At 56.8% G+C, this 21,044-nt stretch overlaps 3 protein-coding genes across 8 annotated transcripts; 1 reads left to right on the top strand and 2 right to left on the bottom strand.

The window, feature by feature from the left end:
* Nucleotides 1–1,876: 1,876 nt before the first annotated feature.
* KLHDC8B (kelch domain containing 8B) lies at nt 1,877–6,328 on the bottom strand. Of its 4 annotated transcripts, none has more exons than XM_072934969.1 (6): nt 6,104–6,328; nt 4,783–5,247; nt 4,063–4,227; nt 3,637–3,861; nt 3,292–3,393; nt 1,877–2,509 (listed from the first exon to the last, which is right to left on the bottom strand). In XM_072934969.1, exons 1-6 carry the CDS (start codon nt 6,120–6,122, stop codon nt 2,313–2,315), a joined length of 1,173 nt encoding a protein of 390 aa, XP_072791070.1. In that variant the 5' UTR covers nt 6,123–6,328; the 3' UTR covers nt 1,877–2,312. The 4 variants fall into 4 exon arrangements, with proteins under 4 accessions (XP_072791070.1, XP_072791071.1, XP_072791073.1 ...); XM_072934970.1 differs by lacking the exon at nt 6,104–6,328 and adding an exon at nt 5,932–6,074; XM_072934972.1 differs by lacking the exon at nt 6,104–6,328 and adding an exon at nt 5,594–5,707.
* Nucleotides 6,329–6,467: 139 nt separating this feature from the next.
* Nucleotides 6,468–10,618, bottom strand: LOC100218845 (uncharacterized). Its single transcript, XM_030282874.4, has 5 exons — nt 10,351–10,618; nt 9,894–10,279; nt 9,131–9,291; nt 8,628–8,760; nt 6,468–7,162 (listed from the first exon to the last, which is right to left on the bottom strand). The coding sequence occupies exons 1-5, from the start codon at nt 10,502–10,504 to the stop codon at nt 6,956–6,958; spliced, it is 1,041 nt and encodes a 346-aa protein (XP_030138734.3). The 5' UTR covers nt 10,505–10,618; the 3' UTR covers nt 6,468–6,955.
* A 29-nt stretch (nt 10,619–10,647) lies between these two features.
* On the top strand, nt 10,648–20,946 carry CCDC71 (coiled-coil domain containing 71). 3 transcript variants are annotated; one of them, XM_072934974.1, is made up of 3 exons: nt 10,648–10,783; nt 13,166–14,282; nt 17,790–20,946. In XM_072934974.1, exons 2-3 carry the CDS (start codon nt 13,227–13,229, stop codon nt 17,826–17,828), a joined length of 1,095 nt encoding a protein of 364 aa, XP_072791075.1. In that variant the 5' UTR covers nt 10,648–10,783; nt 13,166–13,226; the 3' UTR covers nt 17,829–20,946. The 3 variants fall into 3 exon arrangements, with proteins under 3 accessions (XP_072791075.1, XP_030138724.4, XP_072791074.1); XM_030282864.4 differs by having other exon boundaries at nt 13,166–20,946; XM_072934973.1 differs by lacking the exon at nt 10,648–10,783 and adding an exon at nt 10,862–11,376 and having other exon boundaries at nt 13,166–20,946.
* The last annotated feature ends 98 nt before the right edge of the window (nt 20,947–21,044 follow it).

Here is a 21,044-nt window from a genome sequence, read left to right as displayed (position 1 = left end):
ATGGGATTCTGGTCTTGTGCTCAAAAGTAGAGATATAGAAAAGAATAAGAATTCCACACTTAATGAGAGGTCAAAGATTCCTGTTGCACTCAGGATCCAAGCCAAAAGGCACTCCGGTGGGTCAGTGTGCCAGGAGAGTGTGTGAAGAAAGGCAAAGTGCTGCTGACAGAGGAGCAAACACCTGTGGGGCAGGGATAATCAGCCTCACTGTTGGAAACATCACAACACTGAGAGGCTCCTGAGCTCCAGCTTCCCCCTCCAGCATCCTCTGGCTCTTGCAGCTGCTACTGCCTTGAATTTGGAAAAGTAGCCTTGGGCACCCCATCAGCAGCAGGGAGCTTGTGAAGTTGGCACATAGAGATGTCAATTTGCCAGTGACTCAGCATCTTGATTTATCCCACTCATGCAATGCTCCTGTGGGAAAAGCTTATTAATCAGGCCTGTGTTTCCAATGCAGCTCCATGATTTAGGGTCCCCCATGACTAATGGTTTAGCAGGATTTGAATTATTGCATGCCTTGGTGGATTTTGGAAAGAGCTGTCAGGGTGGGGAGATGTACCAAAGCGGCAGCAAGGGGTCTATCACCTTCCAGGACCCTGAGAAGGACAAAGCCACCAGGGTTTGAGCACAGGCTAGGGAGTTCTGTGAAATACTCACAGAAGGCTGGAGCACATTGTGCTCAGAGGAGGTGTCCCTCTGTCCAGCCCCCAACCAGAGCACAAACCACTGACCTCCTCCCCAGCTGCCAGCGCATCCTCCCAGCTGTAATTTGGGGCTCACTGTTGATGCTGGCTCTGGCACAACTGTGGTTTCTATGGCAACTCCAGAGGCAGATGCAGGAATGCTTCCAGCTGAGGTACCACCAGCCTAGGTATCCCAAGTTGTTCCTCCCAAATCACAGGTAAATGGTCCAGCAGTGCATCAGGACAGACCCTGCAGTCACTGTGCCAGGTAGGCACCAGAGGTAATGGAGCAGAAACATGAAAATATCTTCTGAATGCTCCTTTATGAATAATTCCCAACTTTTCCCATGCTGTGATGCCCCCAGGACATGGCACAGCCAGTCCCCTGTCTCTACAGCAGCCCGCCCGAGGCTCAAGCTGGCTGTCTTTTCTGAAAGGTCAGACATCTGTACTTGATATTTACCCAGACTTGTGAGATCTTTCTAATGTACCAATAAAGGAACAAATCCCTGACCTGCTTTCTGCTTTGGGTGTGAGATTCTGTGTGGAGCCAAGAGCAGCAAGGCTCAGGTGAGCCCATAGCACTGGGTAATTCAAGTGTCACCTCCCTTGATCTCGCAATGCACCCCTAAACACCACCCACAGACACCACCAGTATGGAGCTTACATTCCCTTCCTGGTTGCCAGTAAGCAGGATTGCAGTGCTCCTGCCTACAGAAGCTGGACACAGTTGGACTCAGCTCTCTCCCACACCAGCCATGGTTCATCCTTTGAGATGGGGCTGTGGTGCTGCATAGGGCCCACAAGACCTGACATTAGGCATCTCTTATTTTTTCTTAGCATCCTGGCAGCCCTCAACATTTCCTGCCTCTCTCACACCCCTGGGTACCTTCAAAAAAGTCCCTCCTCTGCTGCTGCCTTCATCCCCCCATAGTCACTTCACCCACAGGAGGCCAAGCAGGAACAAGGCTGTGCCAAGGCAGGACAGCCACTGCTTAGCTCCCCCCCTGCAAACAAGGACTGGATCTCTACGTCACATTGCTCCACTCACCCTGGAGGTGGGGAGAACAAGAGTTACCCCTACTCCACCGTATGGGGTCACTGAACTCTGCCTTGGGAGGGGTTTTCCTGACAGGCTGTGCCACGTGTCTGCCTGGAGTAGGATAACCAGAGACGACATGACTCCAGTGGGATAAAATTCCACATTTCATTTATTTGAGGTGCTACATCACCTCCCAGGCACTGAGCTACAGGGCACCTCTGTGCTACATGAGACATCGACTGGGTCTACGACGACACAGCACTCACTGCTACACACACGGCACAGATACGCCGTGGCACAGATGGGGCCGGACAGGGCAGTGAGGCCAGTGGCAGTCCTGCCACCGCTGCTCCCTCCACGCTGCTGCCGATGGCCATCCCACCAGGCAGGAGTTTGCCCTGGGCTTCATTGCCACAGCGCTGCAGGAGCTGGGAGTTCCCAAATCCGCAGCTGCTCTGGTGCCTGGCATCATGGGACAGAGGCTTCCTGGAGCCAGGCCACCCTGGGTGAACACATGGGTGCTCACACACCCTGTCCCCGTCTTCAGGCACTTGATGCTTGGCCAGGGCTGGTCCCCGGGGTCCTGCTCAGGGCACATCACGCAGGCACAGAGCCTCGACAGCGCCACTGGGACCCTGGGCCACACCGCCGATGATGAAGAGCAGGCTGGGTGTTGGGCAGCTGGAGCAGGAGCAGCGGCCAGTGGGCATGGGGGGCAGCAGCTCCCACTTTTTCTGCGAGAGGCTGAACCCTTCCACTGAGTCCAGTGGGCAGGACTGGTTCCCTGTGGAAGACAGAACCACATCAGCCCCTGTGCAGCTCCCCACTCCTCACCCCAGGCTCTGCCTTTCCCCCTCCACATCCCTTTGATGCCTCAACAGGAGCCCTGAGCTGCACAGGCTTTGAGATCCCAGAGGCAATTAGTGGGGGCACAAGAGGATTAGCAGAGTCCCCATAGGGATGGCTGCTGGCACTAATGCCACACCTGCTGGCTCTGCCCCCTCAACCACTCCTCACCCTCCCTCCCTCCCCGTGCCAGCACTCTGCAGGGATAAGGCAGCTCCAGCTGCGGCAGGACTCAGGAGCAATGCCACACTGCAGGGAATGCAGCCAGCACCATTCCCTATTCCCACAGCGATCCTGGGGCCCTGGCAGCCCTCGCTGCAGGGCTGGGGGTGCTGTGGCTGGCACCAGGCTCCCCAAGCAGCCCCTCCTGCTGTATGCTCTCGGCTGAGTGACAGCACTAACCTTTCCCCAGCTCTCTCGGGAGATGGATGCAGCACTGCAACCCTGCACAGTGGAGCTGAGCCACCACGGGCTATGTGAGCCCAGAATGCTGCACATGAGCTGGGAAAATCCTGACTGGGGAGTGAAAGGGGCAAGGGGCACAGTGGGTCAGCCAGTGGGACAGGGCAGTAGGGTCTCCCCAGCGCTCATGAGGGCACGGAGAGATGTTGCAGTAAACCCCAGTTTTGCACAGCCAACCTCCCTATGGCCATGCAGATTACTGATGTGCCCCAAAGAATGGGGATGGGAACATGGCCACACGCCTAACCCCAGCATTACCAAGGCCACCCACAGCCACCACTCTTCCTCCCAGGCATCCAGCCACGAAGTCGGCTCTCTTCTCTTTCATACGGATGGTGCGGCTTGGCTTTCTCCACACACCTGGGTATGAGAGGGAGTGAGCATCGCCTGCTGGGGTTTCCCCTCTATACACTAAGGCCAGAACACCCGCAGGTTAATCACTCCCTGGGACCAGGGAGCACAGGATTCAGCATGGGTACAAGGGGCTGCTGTTCAGAGCCCAGATAATCATGTCCCTCAGGCACAGACACCCCTCACCAACCCACAGAATCATCCCAAACCCACAGAAGATGCTCCCACCTCACCCAGAGACATGGAGCTCACCCTGCGCAGGATCAAACATCTCCACGGTGTTGACAAAATGGGGACGGGAATAGAAGTTGTGGGGCCCTGGCTGCTGCAGACCACCCAGGCTGAAGACAACCCCATCAGCCATGGCACAGGCGGCGAAGGCGCGGCGGCTGGGCACGCTGGGGTAGCGTGTCCAGCTTCTTGTCTCCAGGTCAAAAGCCTCGAAGGCGGTGACAGGCAGCTTGCCTTGCCGGCCTCCTATGCACAGAGGAGACGTAGCTGCCAGTGCCCCAAGCTGGCACTATTGGTGTGCTCAGCAAGCAGGATGGGGCTTGCTGGCTGCAGTGCTGGGCACCATGGAGCCACCCTGGGGTGCACCAGGTCATTCTCTGGCCTGGGAACAGAGGAAGAAGAGGGTAGAGGCACAGGGGATGCTCGATTTGCCCCAGCAGCACCTACCCAGGACGAAGATCTTGTTTCCCTGCAGGAAGGCAGAGGCCCCATAACACGGTGTGGGCATGGAGGGTAGGGGCTGCCAGTGGTCTTTTGCTGGCTCATAGACACGGACCAGTGCCTGGGGAGAGGTGTCCGCACCCATTCCCCCCAGTGCGTAGACAACCCCATCTGGAAAAGAGGCAGCAGTGAGGCAGGGGGATCTGTGGGCAGCACCGAAGGGCTGGGAATCCCCCCATGCCCGTCAGGGCAGGCAGCAGCAGTACTGCTGAGACCCACAGCCAGACACTGCTCCGGGGCAGCCAGGGGACAGTGAGTACAGCCAGGCCTGAGCCTGGCAATGCTCTGACTGCCCTGGGACCCTCTCGACCCCCTCTCCATCCCATCCATCATGCACAGACAAGAGCACAGGGCCATCCTCTCTAATTATTCTCGGCAATATCATCTCCCTGGAGACACCATGGCAACACAGCCATACTGCCAAATCCTGCTCCTGCTTCCAGTGTGGCCGGCACCCCTGCCCGCTCCCACCACTGTCCTGCCATCTCCTCTGCCCTGCCCACCACACTGCAGCCTGGTTCGTGCCACAGCATCCCTGTCCAGGGAGCACACATTGGCACCACATACAGGGACCAACCCTGGCTCCTGTCCTGCTGCGTTGTACCAAGACTCCAAGGATGCTAAGCAAACTTTGGGCAAGAGTCACAACATGTTCCTATCCCTCACCTCTCTGCACAGCTGAGATGCCCATGGAGGGCTGAGCCAATGCCGCCTTCTTCTCCCATTTGCCCTCATCCACGTGGTAGACCTCAACGGAGGCGAGGGGGCTCTGTGCCGCATCCACACCGCCCACCACCAAGATCTGCTTGCCCAGGGCGAGGACGGCAGCGCCAGCCCGCGGCGTGGGCAGTGGTGGGAGCGTGGTCCAGCGCTGGGCTTGGAGGTCGAGCAGCTCAGCAGTTCCCAGGGCTCGCCCGCCGCCCCCGCAGCCGCCCAGCACGAAGAGCTGCCCGTCGCGGTGCGCGGTGCTGCAGTACACGCGCCGCGTGGGCATGGCGGGGAAGGTGGCCCACGCGAAGGCGCCCGCGCCCGCCGCCATGGGCCGGCTCAGCCGCCTCGGGGGTCCCCGGGCTCTGGCCCCGCCGTGCCGCCCATCCGGCCCGGCTCGCCACTGGTCCGGCCCACGGCCTCCTGCGGGGAGAGCATCCGAGTCAGAGCCCGGGCACCCATCGCTCCCCCCAGCCCCAGCTAGCCGGCCCCCCTTGGCTGTGCGACAGCTCCTGCTCCGCGGGGCTGCGCACTGCATCCCGGGCTGCCTGCCTAACCCCTCCGGGCTCCCGATTGCGCCCCACGGCTCCCTGTCCGCCCCTCCGGGCTCCCACTCCCTGGGGCTCTCTGCCCGCACGTACCAGTGCTCTTGCTTCCCGAGGTTCCCGCAGCCCGGGCTCCCACTACCCGGTGCTGTTGGTACACAGCCCGCACTCACTGGGACCCTTGCGTGCCCGGGGCTCTCTACCCGCATCCCCCGGGTCCGTACCGCGCAGAGGTTTCCCGTTCACAATCCGGACCCCGCCAGGTTCCTGCTCTCGGCGCACCGTCCTCACCCCTGGTGCTGTCCGCACTCCCGCCCGCAGCCCCCGGCGCTCCGGCGCACTGCCCCGCAGCCCGCACCCCCAGGGCTCCCGCCCACAGCTCGCTGGCACCGGCGTCCCCCGGGCTCCCGCTGCAACCCTGCGCTCCCCGGATGCCCGCCCGCAACCCCGGACGGCCGCCCCGCCGTGCCCGGACTGCCCGCTCCGCTCCGCGCCGCCCCGCCGCTGGGAGAGGGACAGGGGCAGGGACCAGGACCGGGACCGGGACCGGGACCGCGCTCACCTCTCCGCCCGCTCCGCCGCTCTCCCCGCCGTTCCGCGCCTCCGCCCGCCCCGGGCCCGCCCGCTGCCGGTGGGGGCGGCGCCGCGTCCGCCCCGGCCCCCCTGCCGTGCCCCGCTCCTCTCCGCCCGACCCTCCCGGTGCCACCGGCCCGCCGGGCCCCTGCCGCGTTCACCTGGCCGGGAAGGAACCATCGCAGGGAGAGGGGCTAGAGAGACCCTGGCTCTGCCCTCACTTGCTGTATGCTGCCGGCGCCAGAGCCACACAGTGCCGGGCTCAAGGAGTCGGGAACCCACCGTCCTACCCTAGAGAGGATGTCCTGTCACCACTGCAGGGACAGAACATAAGCTCAGCCCTACTCTGAGCACGACCTTGATGGGGTCTCAGCAGCATAAGGAAAGGTGCACACGGGTCTCAAACCCTCCACCAACACTTTTGTCCCCACTTGGCTGAGCCAGGCAAATGAACACGCTGGGAAAGGCGCTTCCCACCCACCAGCACATGCAGAGCCAAGGGCAGGCAGGAAACTCACACAGAAATGAGCTAAAAAGGTTTGCTTTATAAACAGACAGAAGTGACAAGGCATCCACCAAGAACACCACACCACAAATGCCACCTAGGGATGCTGCTGATAACACTGCACTCATCCTGGCACCTGCTCTGCACCAACCATCACTGCAGGAGCGGGAAGTGAGGTGCGAACACTGCGAGGCTGCCTGCATCACAGGATGGTGGAAGGGACCTGCCTGGTGACTGCAGAGGGATGGTGAGCCCCAGCCCTCACACAGAAGTGGGCACCACAGGCAATGCTGCCAAAGACTGGAAAACCATTTCCTCCAAGAATCCCATCATACAAGCTCCCAGGACGCTCGTGTTTGCTCATGGAAGCTCCTGATAGGACCAAACATGCACATTGCACATTGGAGAGGTAACAGCTTGAAGCAGGAGCCTGCCTGGGACTTTGACTGCATGCAGCAGGAAGCGGGTGGTGTCCCAGTCTGGAGCCACTCAGCCCCATGAGGGGGTATCAGTGTCCATCCCACTGCTGGCTTGGGTTGTCCTTCTCCATGCAGGCCAGGTAGCGGTCGTAGTTCTCCTCGCACCTCCTCACACAGCGCAGGAAATAGTCCTCATCAGCAATGGCCTCCAGCAGATCGGTTTGCACCAGGCAAACGTTGTACAGCGCAGAGGTGGGCAGGCTCCTGGGACTGCTGACACCCTGCTCCCAGAACACCTGCAAGGAGAGCAGAGCCTGGCAGCAACGCACATGCCTGTGGCACACTCTGTCCTCCCCTCAGCCAGGCGCCTCCATGCTGGCTGTGTCAGGGACAAGAGGGCAGGGTGGTCCTATCTTCACTGCAACAGCAGAAGGTGAAGTTTCTTGAGATTTCCCCCTCTCCCAGAAAGTGCCTTTGACTCTGAACCAGCATGTCACACGTGCCTGGTGCTCCCTTAAGGAAACAGGCCACACCACGCAGCTGGAAGAAAATGGCTCTGTGGAGCAGCTGACTCCAGGGAAACCTCTGCCAACAGCTCTTCCTTTAGCCACCACAGGATGGAACAGGGACTTCACCTTCTAATCTTCACCATGGCCTGCTTAAAGTCACTTGGCAATCTGTTTCACTCCTAGTGCTGCTCTGTCACCACCACTGAAATGGGGACAGCCCTGCAGAGCTGGTGATACAAGAAGAGGGGAGAATGGCATTCCACCTACTGATCCTGGCTGCAGGACAGCAAGATCCCAGCAGTGACGATGAGCCCTGCTGGGAAGATGCTTGGTTGCTGCCCAGACTCCCACAAGGTCTGCTGCTACCATAACTGGATCCTACCTGTGTGATCCAGCGTGGGAGCAGCCCCAGGGCTGGCTGCACGGCTGCCATGAGATTAGCATAGCAGCCTGACTGACCAGCCACACAGGCTACCAACGCCAAAGGAGGAGCTCCTTGATCAGACAAACAGCCTGATGCTGAAATGCAGCAAGTGGAGCTGTGTGAGACACGCTCCAGCTGCTGCAGATCTGCATGCAGCAGCCATTGCAGAGGCTCCCCTCAACCAGGCATGGCACAGACCAAAGCCTGTTCCTGACAGGTCTGTCCAGGCAGTAACAATTCCTGCCACCAGCTACAAATGTGTAAGTTGAGAAAGTTTGCATGGAAGGGAACATCCAATGAGCATCCCATCCTTTGCCATTCCCAGGCTGCCAGGCAAACACTGCAGACAATTCACTGGCTGCTGTGTTTCCTCTCAGCACCATTTCAGTATGGATGGAAACAGGCAGGGGTTGAGGATCGCCCATGGATCTGCAGCTCTTGTTTGAGCATTGACAGCCGTCCAACAGCCAGGAACGGTTCTGTCTGCATAAACATTGTGTTTCCCAAGCGTGTGTGCTCCCCACAAACACTGCCGGTTCATTCAGACAGGTGACAAGGCTGGCAGCCCTGATATCATTGCTGCTGCCTCCAGGCACGGGGCTGACTCAGAGGGGAGCAGAGGCAGCCAGCACCTGCTGTGCATTGCTGACGGCTGATCTCACCCTCCCTGTGCATCGCTGCCACCAACACTGGCGGCACAGGATGCAGTGACAGCAGGGCTATGCCTTGACCCCCACTTTGCAGCCTCATGCAAAGGGGACAAAACATGTCTGACCTCGCCAGGGACATCCCTAGTGCACGGTGCCAGAGGGGCCCTCAGCCACCTACCTGGGGGTGAACAATGGTGTCTCCATCGTCCAGCCGGATGTTGTCATCAATGAAGATGTGGTGAATGTCAGGATCATGGGGGTCTATCCACAGGGGCTTCCCACCCTGGGAAGAGAACTGATTTCTAGCCCACCTGAAACAGTAAGTGGAGAAGGAATAGTCGGACAGGGAGAGGGTAACAGCTCTCGAGTAATGGCAGACTGTACTGCAGGCCCAGGAAGCAGAATGTCCTGTCCTTGTGCCCATGCCCTCCTAGGAATGAGGCATTTTGCATCAAGATGACAAACCAGGAGGTCTTTGGAGAAAAGCAGGAGGTACACCAGGAGATGAGGACCTCAGGAATGGTGAGTCCCATCAAGCAGCCCACAGGCAAAATGGAGAGTGCCTAGTGATAGAGACCGCAACACCATAAAGGCTTCAAAACTAGGAGCTATCCCAGAAATGAAGAGAATCACAGGAAAGAAGATAATGCCCAACCCACTTCCTCAGTGCATTCTTCTCACCAGTCAAAGTGGTCTTGGAAGCCTCCAATTCCCTCAAAGGAGCTGAAGTAGTTGTAAAGCTTTCTTCTGTCCTCCCGGGTGGCCAGACGCTCTGCTCCCCGTGTTAGCACCACCTCTCGCTTGCTGCAGCGTATCTGGCCAGGGGTAAGGTCCACAGGGAGCTGCAGGACCACAGAAAATGGGGAATGAAAAGTTTCTAAAGCAGACAGGTTGTTTCATGCACTGGCAGAGACACCAAGCAGCAGGGTGGAGACTCCTCACCACTACAGTGTGGGAGGATGGTGCTGGGAAGATGAAAAGAGGTGGCATGGAATGCATCCAACCAAAAATCACCCTCTCCCCAAGGATGTGAAGGAATGACCTCCTAGCTGCACATTTCCCCTATTTCAATCTCTGCTACCTGAAAACACTCCAAGGAATAACTAAAGCATCTTCTAAAGCCCATTCCCAGCACTCCTGCCCAGTGTGCTGCCAGCAGGAGGAGAGTGCAGCTGTGATCGGCTCTGGGCCAGTGCGCCCTGCTCTGCTGCAGCAGCCCCTCCTCGGGAGAAGGCATGCTCTGTCCAACACTGGATACCCCAAGAGGCGATCATTCCACATAGGATCTGCACACACATGCTCCCCCACAGCTAACAGCGTCATCCAGAGAACTCGATGCTTTTAAAAGCAGCCTGGCCAAGCACTCGGAGAGCAGTCTGACAGGGAGTGGGGAGGGCTCTGTGGGACCATCCCCATCACGCCAGACCCTCGGGGCGCCACTCACCGCCACGTCCCGCAGGGCAGGGAACTGGGGGTGCTGCCCGTGCAGAGCGCTGCTGACGGCCTGCAGGGCGCGGGGCAGGTCGGCGCCGAAGGTCCTGAAGATAACAGCGAAGGCCCTGCCATCCCGGTGCAGCGTGTCCAGGAGGCGGAAGAAGGAGGGCAGGATCAGGTGGTAGCGTTTGCCGGGCTCTCCTGGCACCGACAAGGCGTCGTGCGGCGGGCCCGGCCACTCGAGCAGCCGCAGGTGGCGGGCGTGGAGCTCACGGAAGCGCCGGCCCGGGCCGGCCTCGGTGAAGGCGGGGTCCCGGCCGTGGCGGCTGTAGTAGCTGAGGGCGCCGGGGCACGGGGGCCGCAGGGACGGGCGGTCGCTCACCCACTCCCACTCGCCTACAAGAGAGGAACGTGCTCAGCCCCGCACCCCACACCGGGTCCCCCGCACCCCCGGCCCCGGCGCTCACCGGCAGCCCCGGCGCGGCCCCAGGTGACGGTGCTGAGAAAGGTGTTGAGCGCCGCTGGTGGAGCCTGCCCCGTCACCGTGTCCGCCACCACCACCGTGTTGTTGAGGTCCACGTGCAGAACCAGGCGCCGCCGCCGCCCGGCCCCGCCGCTCATCGCCCCGACACCGACCCCGTTACCTGGTGACGGGGCCGCTTCCGCCCGCGCCGCTTCCGCCAGCGGCGCCCCCTGCCGGCCCGGGGCCGGCCCTCGCCGCCGTTGCCGTGGTCACGGGGCGGTACCGGGGCGTGACCGAACGCGCTCCGTGACTGCGGCGCGGCGCTGCCCGCGGAGAGGGACCGGAAGCGGAAGCGGGGGAACTTCCGGCGCCCCGCGGGCGGCCATGTTGGAGCGGCGGGCGCGGCGCAGCGGCGGGCGCGGGTCTGGCGGCAGCCGGTAGGTTGGGGCCGGCGGGCCCGGGCCCCGCGCCGGCTCCCGGGCGAGGGCGCTGCCGAGCCGCCCGCCGGGGCGGGCGAGGGCGCTGCCGAGCCGCCCGCCGGGGCGGCCTCGGGGCGCTGAAGGCGGAGCCGCGGCGCTGAGGACCCCGCCCCGCCCCCCGCCCCCCCGGTCCCGGGAGCCGGCACGGGCCGGGCGCTGGTGCCGCACCCGCTGTCTGCACCAGTCACCCCCGCAGCCCTGCACGGAGCGGGGTCCCCGCGGCCGGCGGGCCGAGCCGTGGGGAGGGTGCAGCGGGGGAGAGGGACGGGCGCTCGGTGACGGGCATCGCTTGTGCCAGGGGCGGGCCGAACCAGAGGCTGAGCGAGGACCTGGCGGGCCCGTCGAGCCCTGCTCGGCGCTGCGCACCGGCCGCCTGCCCTGCAGGCTGCCCCAGCCCCGCGTCCCGGCCCTGCCGGCAGCCGCTTCCCCTGCGGTGCACCGGGAGAGCCCTTTCCGTGCTCGGACAGCCGGGCCGCGAACCCGGTGCTGTGCTTGCACCGTGCCGGGATGCTGTGTTCCCGCAGCCCCCCGGCCCCACAGCAGTGTGTCAGGTGAGGGACTCTGCTGTCGGGAGGACAGACTGTCCGGGAGTGCGTCTGCTCGTGGCCGGCTTTCCACCAACACAGCTGGCGCTGCACCAAACAGGACCAAGCGGTTGGACGTTGGAAAGTCCTGTTCCCATGAAATGTCACAGCCAGAACACCCCTTCAGATGTCCCAGCTGCTCCTGGGCTTGCTGCAGCCTGAAGATGATCCTTTTTGCAGCCGGTTGAGCACATGTTGTTACTTGTGCGTCTTCATTGGTCTCTGCCTCACCACATCAAAATTAATGTGACACCCTCTCTGGCTTTCCTGTGCCTGGCACTGCTTGGTCACTTTGGAGGTGATGACTCTCACTGCTGGCTGGTGACGCTGGCTCTGTGGGATCACTTCCCTGCCTGCCTCCCCTCCTTCGTGGGAGATCCCCCGCCTGCCTCTGAACAACTGCATTATCCTCCTCCAAATCCCTCTTTGGCCGTGACGTCTGCAGAGCACTTGACTGAGATTAGTCTGTCATGTGGAGGTTCTTACTCCCCCACTGACCTGTGCTGTTCCTTCTGTGGCTGCTCTTGGCTTGTGTCTCTTCCCTGCTTGTGCAGCTGGCGGCAGCACGGGCTCTGCTCCTGTGCTGTGCTGAGCCCAGAGTTCTGGGGGAACATGGGATGTGAGTAGTTCCTTGTTCTGGCTGCTCAGGAGTTAAATTCTCCATCGCAGCTTTCTTGCCTGTGCACTGCCCTCTCCAAAACTGTCTCTGACACCTCCTGCATTTCCCTGACCAGGGTTTTTAACTGAATCTTCATTATTATTTTGAGAAGTACCAATAAAGCTAAAGATTTTATGCCTTGTTGGTCTAGCATACAGCTGTGGAGCTGTGAGGCCACCAGGATCAGAGTTCTCTTGAAGGACTGCCCTTCAAGTCCTGCCTGGATTGCCCTTTAGTGCCTATTTTTTATTGAAGGCAATAATTGATGCTTTTATGCCAGGCAGGCAGCTGCACAGTGCCCTGAGTGTGATCCCAGTGTTGTCCCTCAGGCCTTTGTACACTTGGCCCGGGTGATGTGTGTTTCCTTCATACCGCCCTGCTTGAATTTCCTGCTTCCTCCTCACTTGGCAGCAAGTGTCCTTGGATCAACACCAGTTTGCTGTGACAGCAAGTTGTGGACCGTTGTTCAAACAAGAGAACAGCAAGGAGCAGTGCTGCCTTGCCACAGCATTCAGCACCAATGAAGCACAACTGGAACAGCCTCCATCCCTGCTGCCAGGTCTCCAGGAGGAAGCTGCAGCTTTGGCAAGAATCAATATTTAAGCAGCATCAGTTAAGAAGCTGAGAAATTGAATGTGGTGCTGGGATGCAGTTTAAGTGCTTAGGCTTTTCTTAGTGTTGAGATAGCTCAGTGGTGCTAGTTGCAGTGTGTACACAGGGAAAGGGTTCAATGAGGGTTCAGTTTTCCCCTGGGAAAATGAGATCTGGTTATCCAAAGCTGGGGTGGGTCAAGCTCAGACTGGAAAGGAGCTGCGGATTTTGCTGAGTTAATCATTGGAGTCCATCTTGGGGTGGATTGGATGAGATTTCTGGAAATCTTTGTTTAGGTTGGAGGATATTTTTGTGAGAGATGTTTTTGTTTTATTTCAGAGATGAGTTACAGGTTTTTCTTGATGATGCTTCTATGTTGGGTTGAGCCCAGAATTTGACCCAGTGTTTGCGACCAGCCACGCCTGGGCTTGATGGTTTCAGGTCCCATATTAAAAACTTGGATAATTTCAGTTGCTGTAAGCTAACTGTCTTCTTTCTCCTTTTGAGGTGTCAAGGGTTGTTTTTCCAGTAATTTGGACCTTTTTGAAGAACCTGCTTGCCTAATGCCATGAATATTGCAGTGAACAATGAGGAAGAAAAAGCTGTCCATTCCTGGTCAAGAATTTCCTCTGCAGGACAGAAAGTGCTGGAGGAAGCCCTCCGAGTCTTCAACCCGATGTCCAAGGACCTTTCAGACACAGAGACCCAGCTGGTGGCCTTCATCCAAGGCCTGAAGGAGGAGGGCTACCAGCCCACGATTCTGAGGAGTAAGGATGTGTACGGGTACAGCTCGTGCACGGCAGTCACACCGAGTCAGACAGAGGAAAACACACAGCGCAGCTGTGCCAGCACCACTGAGCCCACCCAGAGTCCAGCCAGGAACTCGGTGGCAAAAGTGGCCCCTTTGCCCACCAGCATTCCAGTGAGCTCTTTGAAAGTCTCCAAAGGGGATTCCACAAATCTCCTCTTGAGCTCCTTGAAGCGGACAGGATCAGGCACATCCAAAGCAGCGACAGTGGGCTTCCCTACAAGCATGTATCCTGATGTGTATCCAGCTATGAGGCTGTCAGTGGTTCTGGAAGCCCTGGTGCCACTGAAAACTGCAACATCCTGTTTGGAGTCCAAGTACACACGGGGACGTCTTGGAATCTCTCCCTCAGACCTTAAACGCCTCAAGACTTCAAGTCCACCAAGGCAGTTTTCTTCAGGCAAGAGCACTAAAATAACTGAAGGCAAGGGGTACAAGCGTTCGGTTAAGAAAGCACCTGATTCTGCCACCTGTGCTTTAAAGCTTCTGAAGGGACCAAACGGTGGAGTGCTGCAGGAGAGCAACGCCTGCAAAGCCTCTGGAGTTCTCAATGGGAGAGTTGCAGGCAGCTCATCCCAGGACTGCGCCACAGCACCACAACCCAAGACCTTGAAAATCAAAGATAAGGAAGTTCTGGTGGGAAAAACAGAGTGGAAGGACAGCAGCACTTACCAGGAGAGCACTGGGCAGAAGAAGAGAAAAGCTACAGAGGCAAAAGAAGCACCACAGAGGAAAAAAGCAAATACTATTCCTGTCCGAAAGAAAACTCAACAAGTGCAGAGCACTTTGAACCTGCTGAAATTCCGGACCATCAAGGTGGGCAACTCTTCCTCTGATGATGAAGTGAGGAGGAGAGCACAGAAGATTCTTAGAGTCAACCTGTCCCCTGTGATCCAAATTCAGCCCTTGTCCCACTCTCATAGTGTCCCCTGAGTTTCTTCACTTTGTCACTTTTTTTTGTAAGTAAATAAATACAAGCCTGGCACCAGAGCACACAGAGGCTTAGACACAGTGACTCTGTGTCTCTGGTGCCAATATGCCCACTAACCTGCAGACAGAGCAGCCCACTCTTGTGCTGTTCCTGCCTGTCTGCCACTGCTGTGCAGAATTGGCTGCAGAAATCCAAACCCCTGTTTGGGAGTGTGGGATGGTGACTCCGGCCAGCATTGAGCTGAGCAGCCAGAGAACTCAATTCTCACCACGCTCCCCTGAATGTGGCAGGCTGTGCTCTTGTGCAGGGGAGAACACAGGACTTTCTCATGACATTGATGCACTGTGATATTGCTCTTTTTCAAGCTGTACATTTACTGGTTTTATTTTGATCAAATTTTATAACTTTATTATCTGTATATCTATATATCCATATATGTGCATATGGCACAGGAACTGTGGGAAGATGCACTTCCTCCATCCCTTTGGGATTGGGTTTGATAGCTTTTGTTCCTCCTTCCCTTCAGCTAGCCTTTTGTTGAAAGGTGCCAGAATTCCTTTGTGGTTCAGTGTTGTGACAGTCTGTCCTGGGCTCCCTTGAGCAGCTCAGAGGCAGCAGCAGTGTAGCCACTCGTCAATGCCAAATAACTTGGAGAATTACCAGCTGGTAGTTTTAATCCTGTTTTTGGTATTACCTCTGCATAACAGTGCAGGAGTGTCACAGGGCTGCAAGTCTGTCTGACATCTTTAGGCACCTCCTCCCTTTGTGGGTAGCAGAAGTTTTGAACACATGGTAGAGATTTGCCTCCAAAGAGGATTCTTCCTCAGCACCCAGCATTACTCTGCTCTCCTATACCCCAGGTGCAGCTATAGATCATGAACTGTGACTGTTAGAACCAAAGGGCTGGAATTGTTAGCATGAACTGTGTAGTGTCCTGCCCTCCATGTAACTGCTTTGCTGTTGCTGGGTGTTCCAGGAGCAGATTCCAGGTGCCGCTAGAGAAGACTGTTGGTTTTGGCTGGAGTTAAACCACAACAGAGACACACGCTGTGTTTGAATGCATTAGCTACATCCTGCCAGTCCCAGAGCTCAGTGGGATACTTGAGCCTGAGTTAAGGCAGAAAAGTAGAAAAATTTGGGAGGACATATACCAGCACTTAAACATAGAGAGTCACTTTTTGTGGTTTGTGGGGGTGAAGCAGTAGGAGGGAAGATGGATATCATGAGGTGGGTGGCAGCCTTGCTGTGCCATCAGGGATGTTGTGAGAAGGTGTGTGGCAGGTGTGAGAGCTCTGTGGAAGGAGTGCAGGCTCGGCCATCCCTAGGAGGCACTGCAGAACTGCTGCAGATGGCTCCTGTCACCTCCCTGCACCAGGGGCACACTGTTGGATCTGAACATGGCTCTGTGTTCTCTGCACTCCTCAGGGAGGGATCTACTAATCCCAGGAGAAACACCTCACTGGAGCAGTTAGTGCTGGTGCTGTTGCCTGGAAGGGACAACCTGGTGTCCTGGGGAAAGGAAGAGGCATTGGGCTGAGTATGAGCCTGGCTCTGTATGTTGCTGTATGCTCAGATCTCTGCAGCAGTAGTGTAATCCACTCATTCTTTCACCAGCTCAAAATACCAGTTGTCTGACCTAGTAATCTCTGTGGGCATTGGCTGAAGGGATGAGCTCCCCAGAGAAGTTCCAGATCCTTATATTTAAGCCCCGCCCCACAAGCACCTGGCTGGATTTCAGTGGTTTATAAAAGGGGTCAGTGTCTGATCCCCAGCACAGGAAGGAAGACTGTGGTATGGAGAGAAGAGAGGAGGTTCATGATGGAGTGAGAAGGCAGGGAAGTGGAGCATTCTGAGGTGCATCTGGGTTCTCCTCTCATCCACATGGAGCAGGGTGGAGGTTCACTTTCACTAAGCAACCTGGTCTACTGTAAAGTGTCCCTGCCCATGGCAGGTTGGTTGTAACAAAATGATCTTTAAGATCCCTTCCAATCCAAACCCTTCTGTGATTTTACCATTCAGGGAATGATTGCAAGCCCTGAACCCCACACTTGGGTTCTGAGTTGCTGTCAGAGATCATAACTTGCAGTGTTTGAGACTGACCTGCAAATGCTGCTGCTTGGCTGCCGAGGAGGAGGAAATATTTTCTTCTGCTTCTGTGTTTTAAAATGCCCTGGCAGAGAGTTCCCTGTCCTGACCTGGTGCTGGATGAACAGGGAGGCTCTCCATCACTGTCAACTGGCCAAAAATTGCTTTGTTCCTTTTGTTCCCACTCCTTCAGACCTTTCTCATTCCCACGCTCCCAAATGCCAGGTCTTGAAGTTCTGCACTGGTGTTTCTCTTTTGGGCTGTTTCCTGAGGAGGGCTCTGAACTCCTGCCTGTGGTATTGCTGTCAGGCTGCTCAGCAGCTTCCCCTGTTCCCAGACCCTTATAAGGGCACCGAGAGCTGTCTGTAGAGTTCCTTATGCAGCACAGGCGTCCCAGCTGAGCACTTGGCCTCCGCTGGGAAAAACAACGTGCATCAACAAGGCTGAATCCAGGTCGAAGCCGCTTTTCCTCCAGTCTGAGTGGGAAGCTGAGCACCTGAGGCAAACTTACCAGGCCACATCCCTCCTCATCATCATGTGTCTTCTCTCAGCTGTACTGCTGCCTCCCTCTTCACTCTTTTCTATCACCTCTTGTCTTTCACAGCTTGGGTCTCTGCCAGTCAAGGACTTGACTTGTATTGTTGCTTAACAGGTCCAGCACAGCATCCAGCCTTGGTGCTGCCGTGCGTTTCCCAGCACTGAGCTGAGTTCTGTGCGTGCTTGGTGATGACAGTTTGCCTTGTGTCCTTCCCACCAGCAAAAGGTGTTCTGCTCCACAGGGAGAGAGAAGCTTTGGAAACACCTCTGTGTCACTGAGACTGCTGCCAGGGAAGTGAGCACTCTGTAGCTGTGTGCTCAGGGACTTGCTCATCACCAGTCCCATCTCTGTCAGCTCTCCTGCACATCTCTAACAGACCACAGGGCCCTGAGCGACAGGGCAGTGCTGGACCTCCGTTCTCTGCCCTCCTGTTGTCTCTTCTTCCTCCTGCAGGTGCTTTGGGAACTTGACTGCAGGGGTTGCAGGTTTATAGAGGGGCTTTACAGCCTCTGTGCCAATGCCAGCAACTGCTGCCCACCAGCCAGTACTGGCAGAGGAGGTGCCTCAGCCTGGCGTGGGTTGACTCCACTGTGCTTTGACTCGTGCCCAGCTGTGGATGCTCCTGGTGTCCTGGGCATATAACTCTGATGTGCTTGAGGCTGCAGAGGGGCTCTGTGTGGATGTTGCTCTTTGCTGTTTAGGGAAGATGAAAGGTTTGATCAAACCAGAGCTACCTAAGACCTGATCTAACCAGACGTCTCCCCCACAGGTCCCTTCCATCCTGTGTTATTCTGTGGCAGCTGGGTAACACTTCCAGGGATCTGTGCAACAGTACCTGGCAGGGCCCATAGAAATGCATTCCCCGGAGCGCTGTGGTCTCTGCTGAGCGTGTGGTATGCACCTTGTTCAGACCTGTTTCTGTATTAGTCACTTTGAATTCATCCAAGTGCCTAACCTGGCCTGTGTTTTTCTGGGCACTGTGACAGCTGAGAGCTTTGGAGACTCTCTTAGGAATGCTTTTAAGGCGTGGATTTGTGCCACTGTCACTTCTAGAAACGATTCGGCTAGCGGTCAAAGGGCTGTTCTTCCAACTGATTTTTTGGAAATAATTTCTCCTTTTATTCAGCTGCCAAGAAGCAGTTTGTGCTTCCCTTCCACCAGACAAGGTCCTTGAGCTTCCTGCATGCTTCAGATGTCTGTCAGCAAGGTCCATGGGGAGAGTAGCTTGTCCAGCAGGCAGCTGAAGGGGAAGCTGACATCAGAAAGCAGTTGAAATCACAATGTTAATTGGTAGAAATGTTCTGAAGCTCATGTCCACTGTGATCGGATTTCACCATCTGCCACTGCTTATGGTTGTAGAAGTTTCTCCTCAGCCTCTTCCCTTTTCCCTGCAAGCCATGTAGCGTGTTGCTGCTGCTGCTTCTAAAATATTTGCATCCCCTATGAGCCAGCTGCTGTAGCAATCCTTGTACAGAATTCCTTAAGCCCTTTTTTTTTGCAAAATAAGAAGGGATTATTTTGCTACTCCTGCTTGGCAGCCCAGGAGTGGTATTTCAGTGTGTGGAGGTGTGCTCACCTCACTGGGCAGCTCTCAGACCAGTTTATACTAACAGGGCTGGGGTTAGTGGGCTGAGATCCCCCCACTGCCTGGTGCTGCCTTGCATGGAGTTCAGCCAGTTGCCAGCTAAGAACATGGCAGGGGAACCAGCAGCAGAACAGGACAGATGGGTGATGCTGCACATGTGGCTCTGTGGCCCTGCTCCGCAGTCCTGCCTGTGGTTTGCAGCCATAGTCCTCCAGACCCCCTGGTACACCAGGAGCATTTCTCCACCCTAGCTCCAGCTGTGGCAAGAGGGGCTGGGAGGCTCTGGGTTTTGGAATTGAGCACGGAGTTTGTGCCATTGTAATTGTGACTTGTGCTGTGTTCATGGGTAGAACTTGCCAGCATGTGGAGGGTTCAGCCAGCCCAGCAGTTCTTCCCCTTTGGATCCAAGTTCCCTGCCCTGTCTAGTAGCTGGGCCTTTGGCCATGGCTCAAGGGATCCCTGGGTATGGAGAGCAGATTTGTCTCTCAGCTCCAGCTGGGCAGTGTGACTCGAGCTGGGCAGCTTCCCAGGCAGGAAGGCAAGTTTCAGTAGGAGGATCCTTTTTTTGGCCATGGATGGCAGGGTCAGTGCTGAGCTGTGGAGCACCAGCTGCTCATCCAGGCTGGTTTGTGTGAAAGTGACAGTTTCTTTTCCAGTGTTCAAAAGGCCACTTGCCTCTTTGCTCCTGTGCTCAGATGGGGATGGCCTTCCAGGAGCTGAGGTGGCCCACGGAGAGTACAGCAGATTTGGGATATTTGGCACCTTCCTGACAATGCTGCAGCCCTCAGCTTTGCCAGCTGGGTGGGCTGGCACAAGCTGTGGAGAGCACAGCAGGGCAGGATGCTTCTGAGCCCTGACATTCTGGACTCTGCTAGACAGCACCATGCTAGGGTTTCCCTCTCCTTGCAGCCTGTTCTGCCTGGAGCTGGGTGCTGTTAGGAAGGTGCCAGGTGCCTCAGAGGATTCTTGTCACAGAAGACATGAGAGGTTAGCCTTTGTCACCAGGTCATCCCTGAGTGTGGAATGAAGCTTGTCTGTAGGTGTGACACTGCTGGAACTTGCAGGTTGGCCAGCAGCTGCCTCCAAAGCCATGGTGCTGAGGCCAGACTCCTCCCTTTGCTTAGGAGCACTAAGGAAGGCTGGTGAAAATGTAAGAAGCTGGGAGTAGGGAAAGCTAAAGATGCCAGCAACACCTGGACAGCCAGCAGCCTGCTGCTGCTGTGTCTGCTGCAGGAGATGTGCAAACAGAGGAGCCAAGGCTGTGGCTTTCCACTGTCACTGTCTTCCCTCCATCCCTGCCTGGCCACAGAACTTCCCCTACCCTGCCTGGCAGCAGTACACAGACCTTGGTGCTGCAGGTGAACAGGAGTCCTTTCGGAGCAGGCACCCCCCCCCCCCCCCCGCCCCAGGCTTTCACTTCCATCCTTCATCTGTCTCACAATCTGGCACTGCTCATGTGGCCTCCGAAATAGCTTCCCCAGAGAGTCCCTTAAAGGCCTTATTATCGTCTGGGACTCTCTCCTTATTGTCTTAATTAGCCCTTTCTGTTCCTGTGGCTACAGGCAGCCCCTGTGAGTGTCTGGTGATTCCCACAGTCACAGGCACATGGTGCTGTTCTAAAAGAGAAGGTGCTGCAAAGCTATCCCCAGAAATACCTCCCCTCCTGCCCCTGCTCCACCACACTGCCCAGGCCTGGTTGGGAGTGTCAGTGTTTGTTCATGGCAGGGAAGGCACCGTATGATGCCCTCCCTCCTCCCCGGTCCTGGTGCAGTACTCCTGAGGAGCAGCATTTCCTGAGCAGAGGCACGGCAGCTGCTCTGAGTGACACGGGGGCTCTGGCTGGGCACTGCCCGGCCACTTGTGCCACTCTCTGCCAACCAGCATCTCCATGAGAGCCGTCCCCACGCCACGGCACAACCGACCAGCTCCGGCTGAGACCAGCGCCACGGGCTCTGTGGCATTCCTTGCTGTTTGGGCATCCCAAGCAAGGGCTGGGGAGCAGCAACTGCAACCCGCAGGAGGGCGAGTAACAAACTTTGTATCATGATTTTACAAATGACCATCTTGTTCTTGAGTGAACTTTTTACTGTTTCATTTGTTTGTGTAGAATGTTTCCGAAGTTCTAATAATATTTAATGTTAATATGAAGCTGGGCTGTTCCACACTCAATGTTGTATATTTTGGAATGGCATTGCTTAGTGAAAAGACAGCATTAGTATTATTCCACTCTTTGGAAGGGAATGGGACAAAAAATACTGTCTTTTTTCTTAAATGAAGTGAACTTTTTGTTATGAAGTCCTAGCAGGTGTCCAGCCCTTCAGTAAAATGATGCTCAGAACCACCCAATGTGTCCGTCTTTTCTTTGGGCTATGACAGACTGCTCCTCCCTGGGCTCCTGCTCCCAGCCCCGTGTCAGCTCCACGGAATGTTGTCTCCCGT

Source organism: Taeniopygia guttata, chromosome 12 (genome assembly GCF_048771995.1).
Source record: "Taeniopygia guttata chromosome 12, bTaeGut7.mat, whole genome shotgun sequence".
Taxonomy (NCBI): domain Eukaryota; kingdom Metazoa; phylum Chordata; class Aves; order Passeriformes; family Estrildidae; genus Taeniopygia; species Taeniopygia guttata.
The sequence above is the reverse complement of the archived record's forward strand: the minus strand, read 5'-3'. Positions and strand labels throughout refer to the sequence as shown.

Excerpts from the sequence above, each read along its gene's own strand:
- KLHDC8B (XM_072934969.1), bottom strand. Across the intron at positions 4,228-4,782 it reads CATCTCAGCTGTGCAGAGAG|ATGGGGTTGTCTACGCACTG; the intron begins GTGAGGGATAGG and ends CCTCTTTTCCAG. Across the intron at positions 2,510-3,291 it reads GGTGGCTGTGGGTGGCCTTG|GGAACCAGTCCTGCCCACTG; the intron begins GTAATGCTGGGG and ends TGTCTTCCACAG.
- LOC100218845 (XM_030282874.4), bottom strand. The coding sequence starts at position 10,504 with ATGAGCGGCGGGGCCGGGCGGCGGCGGCGCCTGGTTCTGCACGTGGAC. Across the intron at positions 10,280-10,350 it reads GGGCCGCGCCGGGGCTGCCG|GCGAGTGGGAGTGGGTGAGC; the intron begins GTGAGCGCCGGG and ends CCTCTCTTGTAG. Across the intron at positions 7,163-8,627 it reads ACACCATTGTTCACCCCCAG|GTGTTCTGGGAGCAGGGTGT; the intron begins GTAGGTGGCTGA and ends CTCTCCTTGCAG.
- CCDC71 (XM_030282864.4), top strand. The coding sequence starts at position 13,227 with ATGAATATTGCAGTGAACAATGAGGAAGAAAAAGCTGTCCATTCCTGG.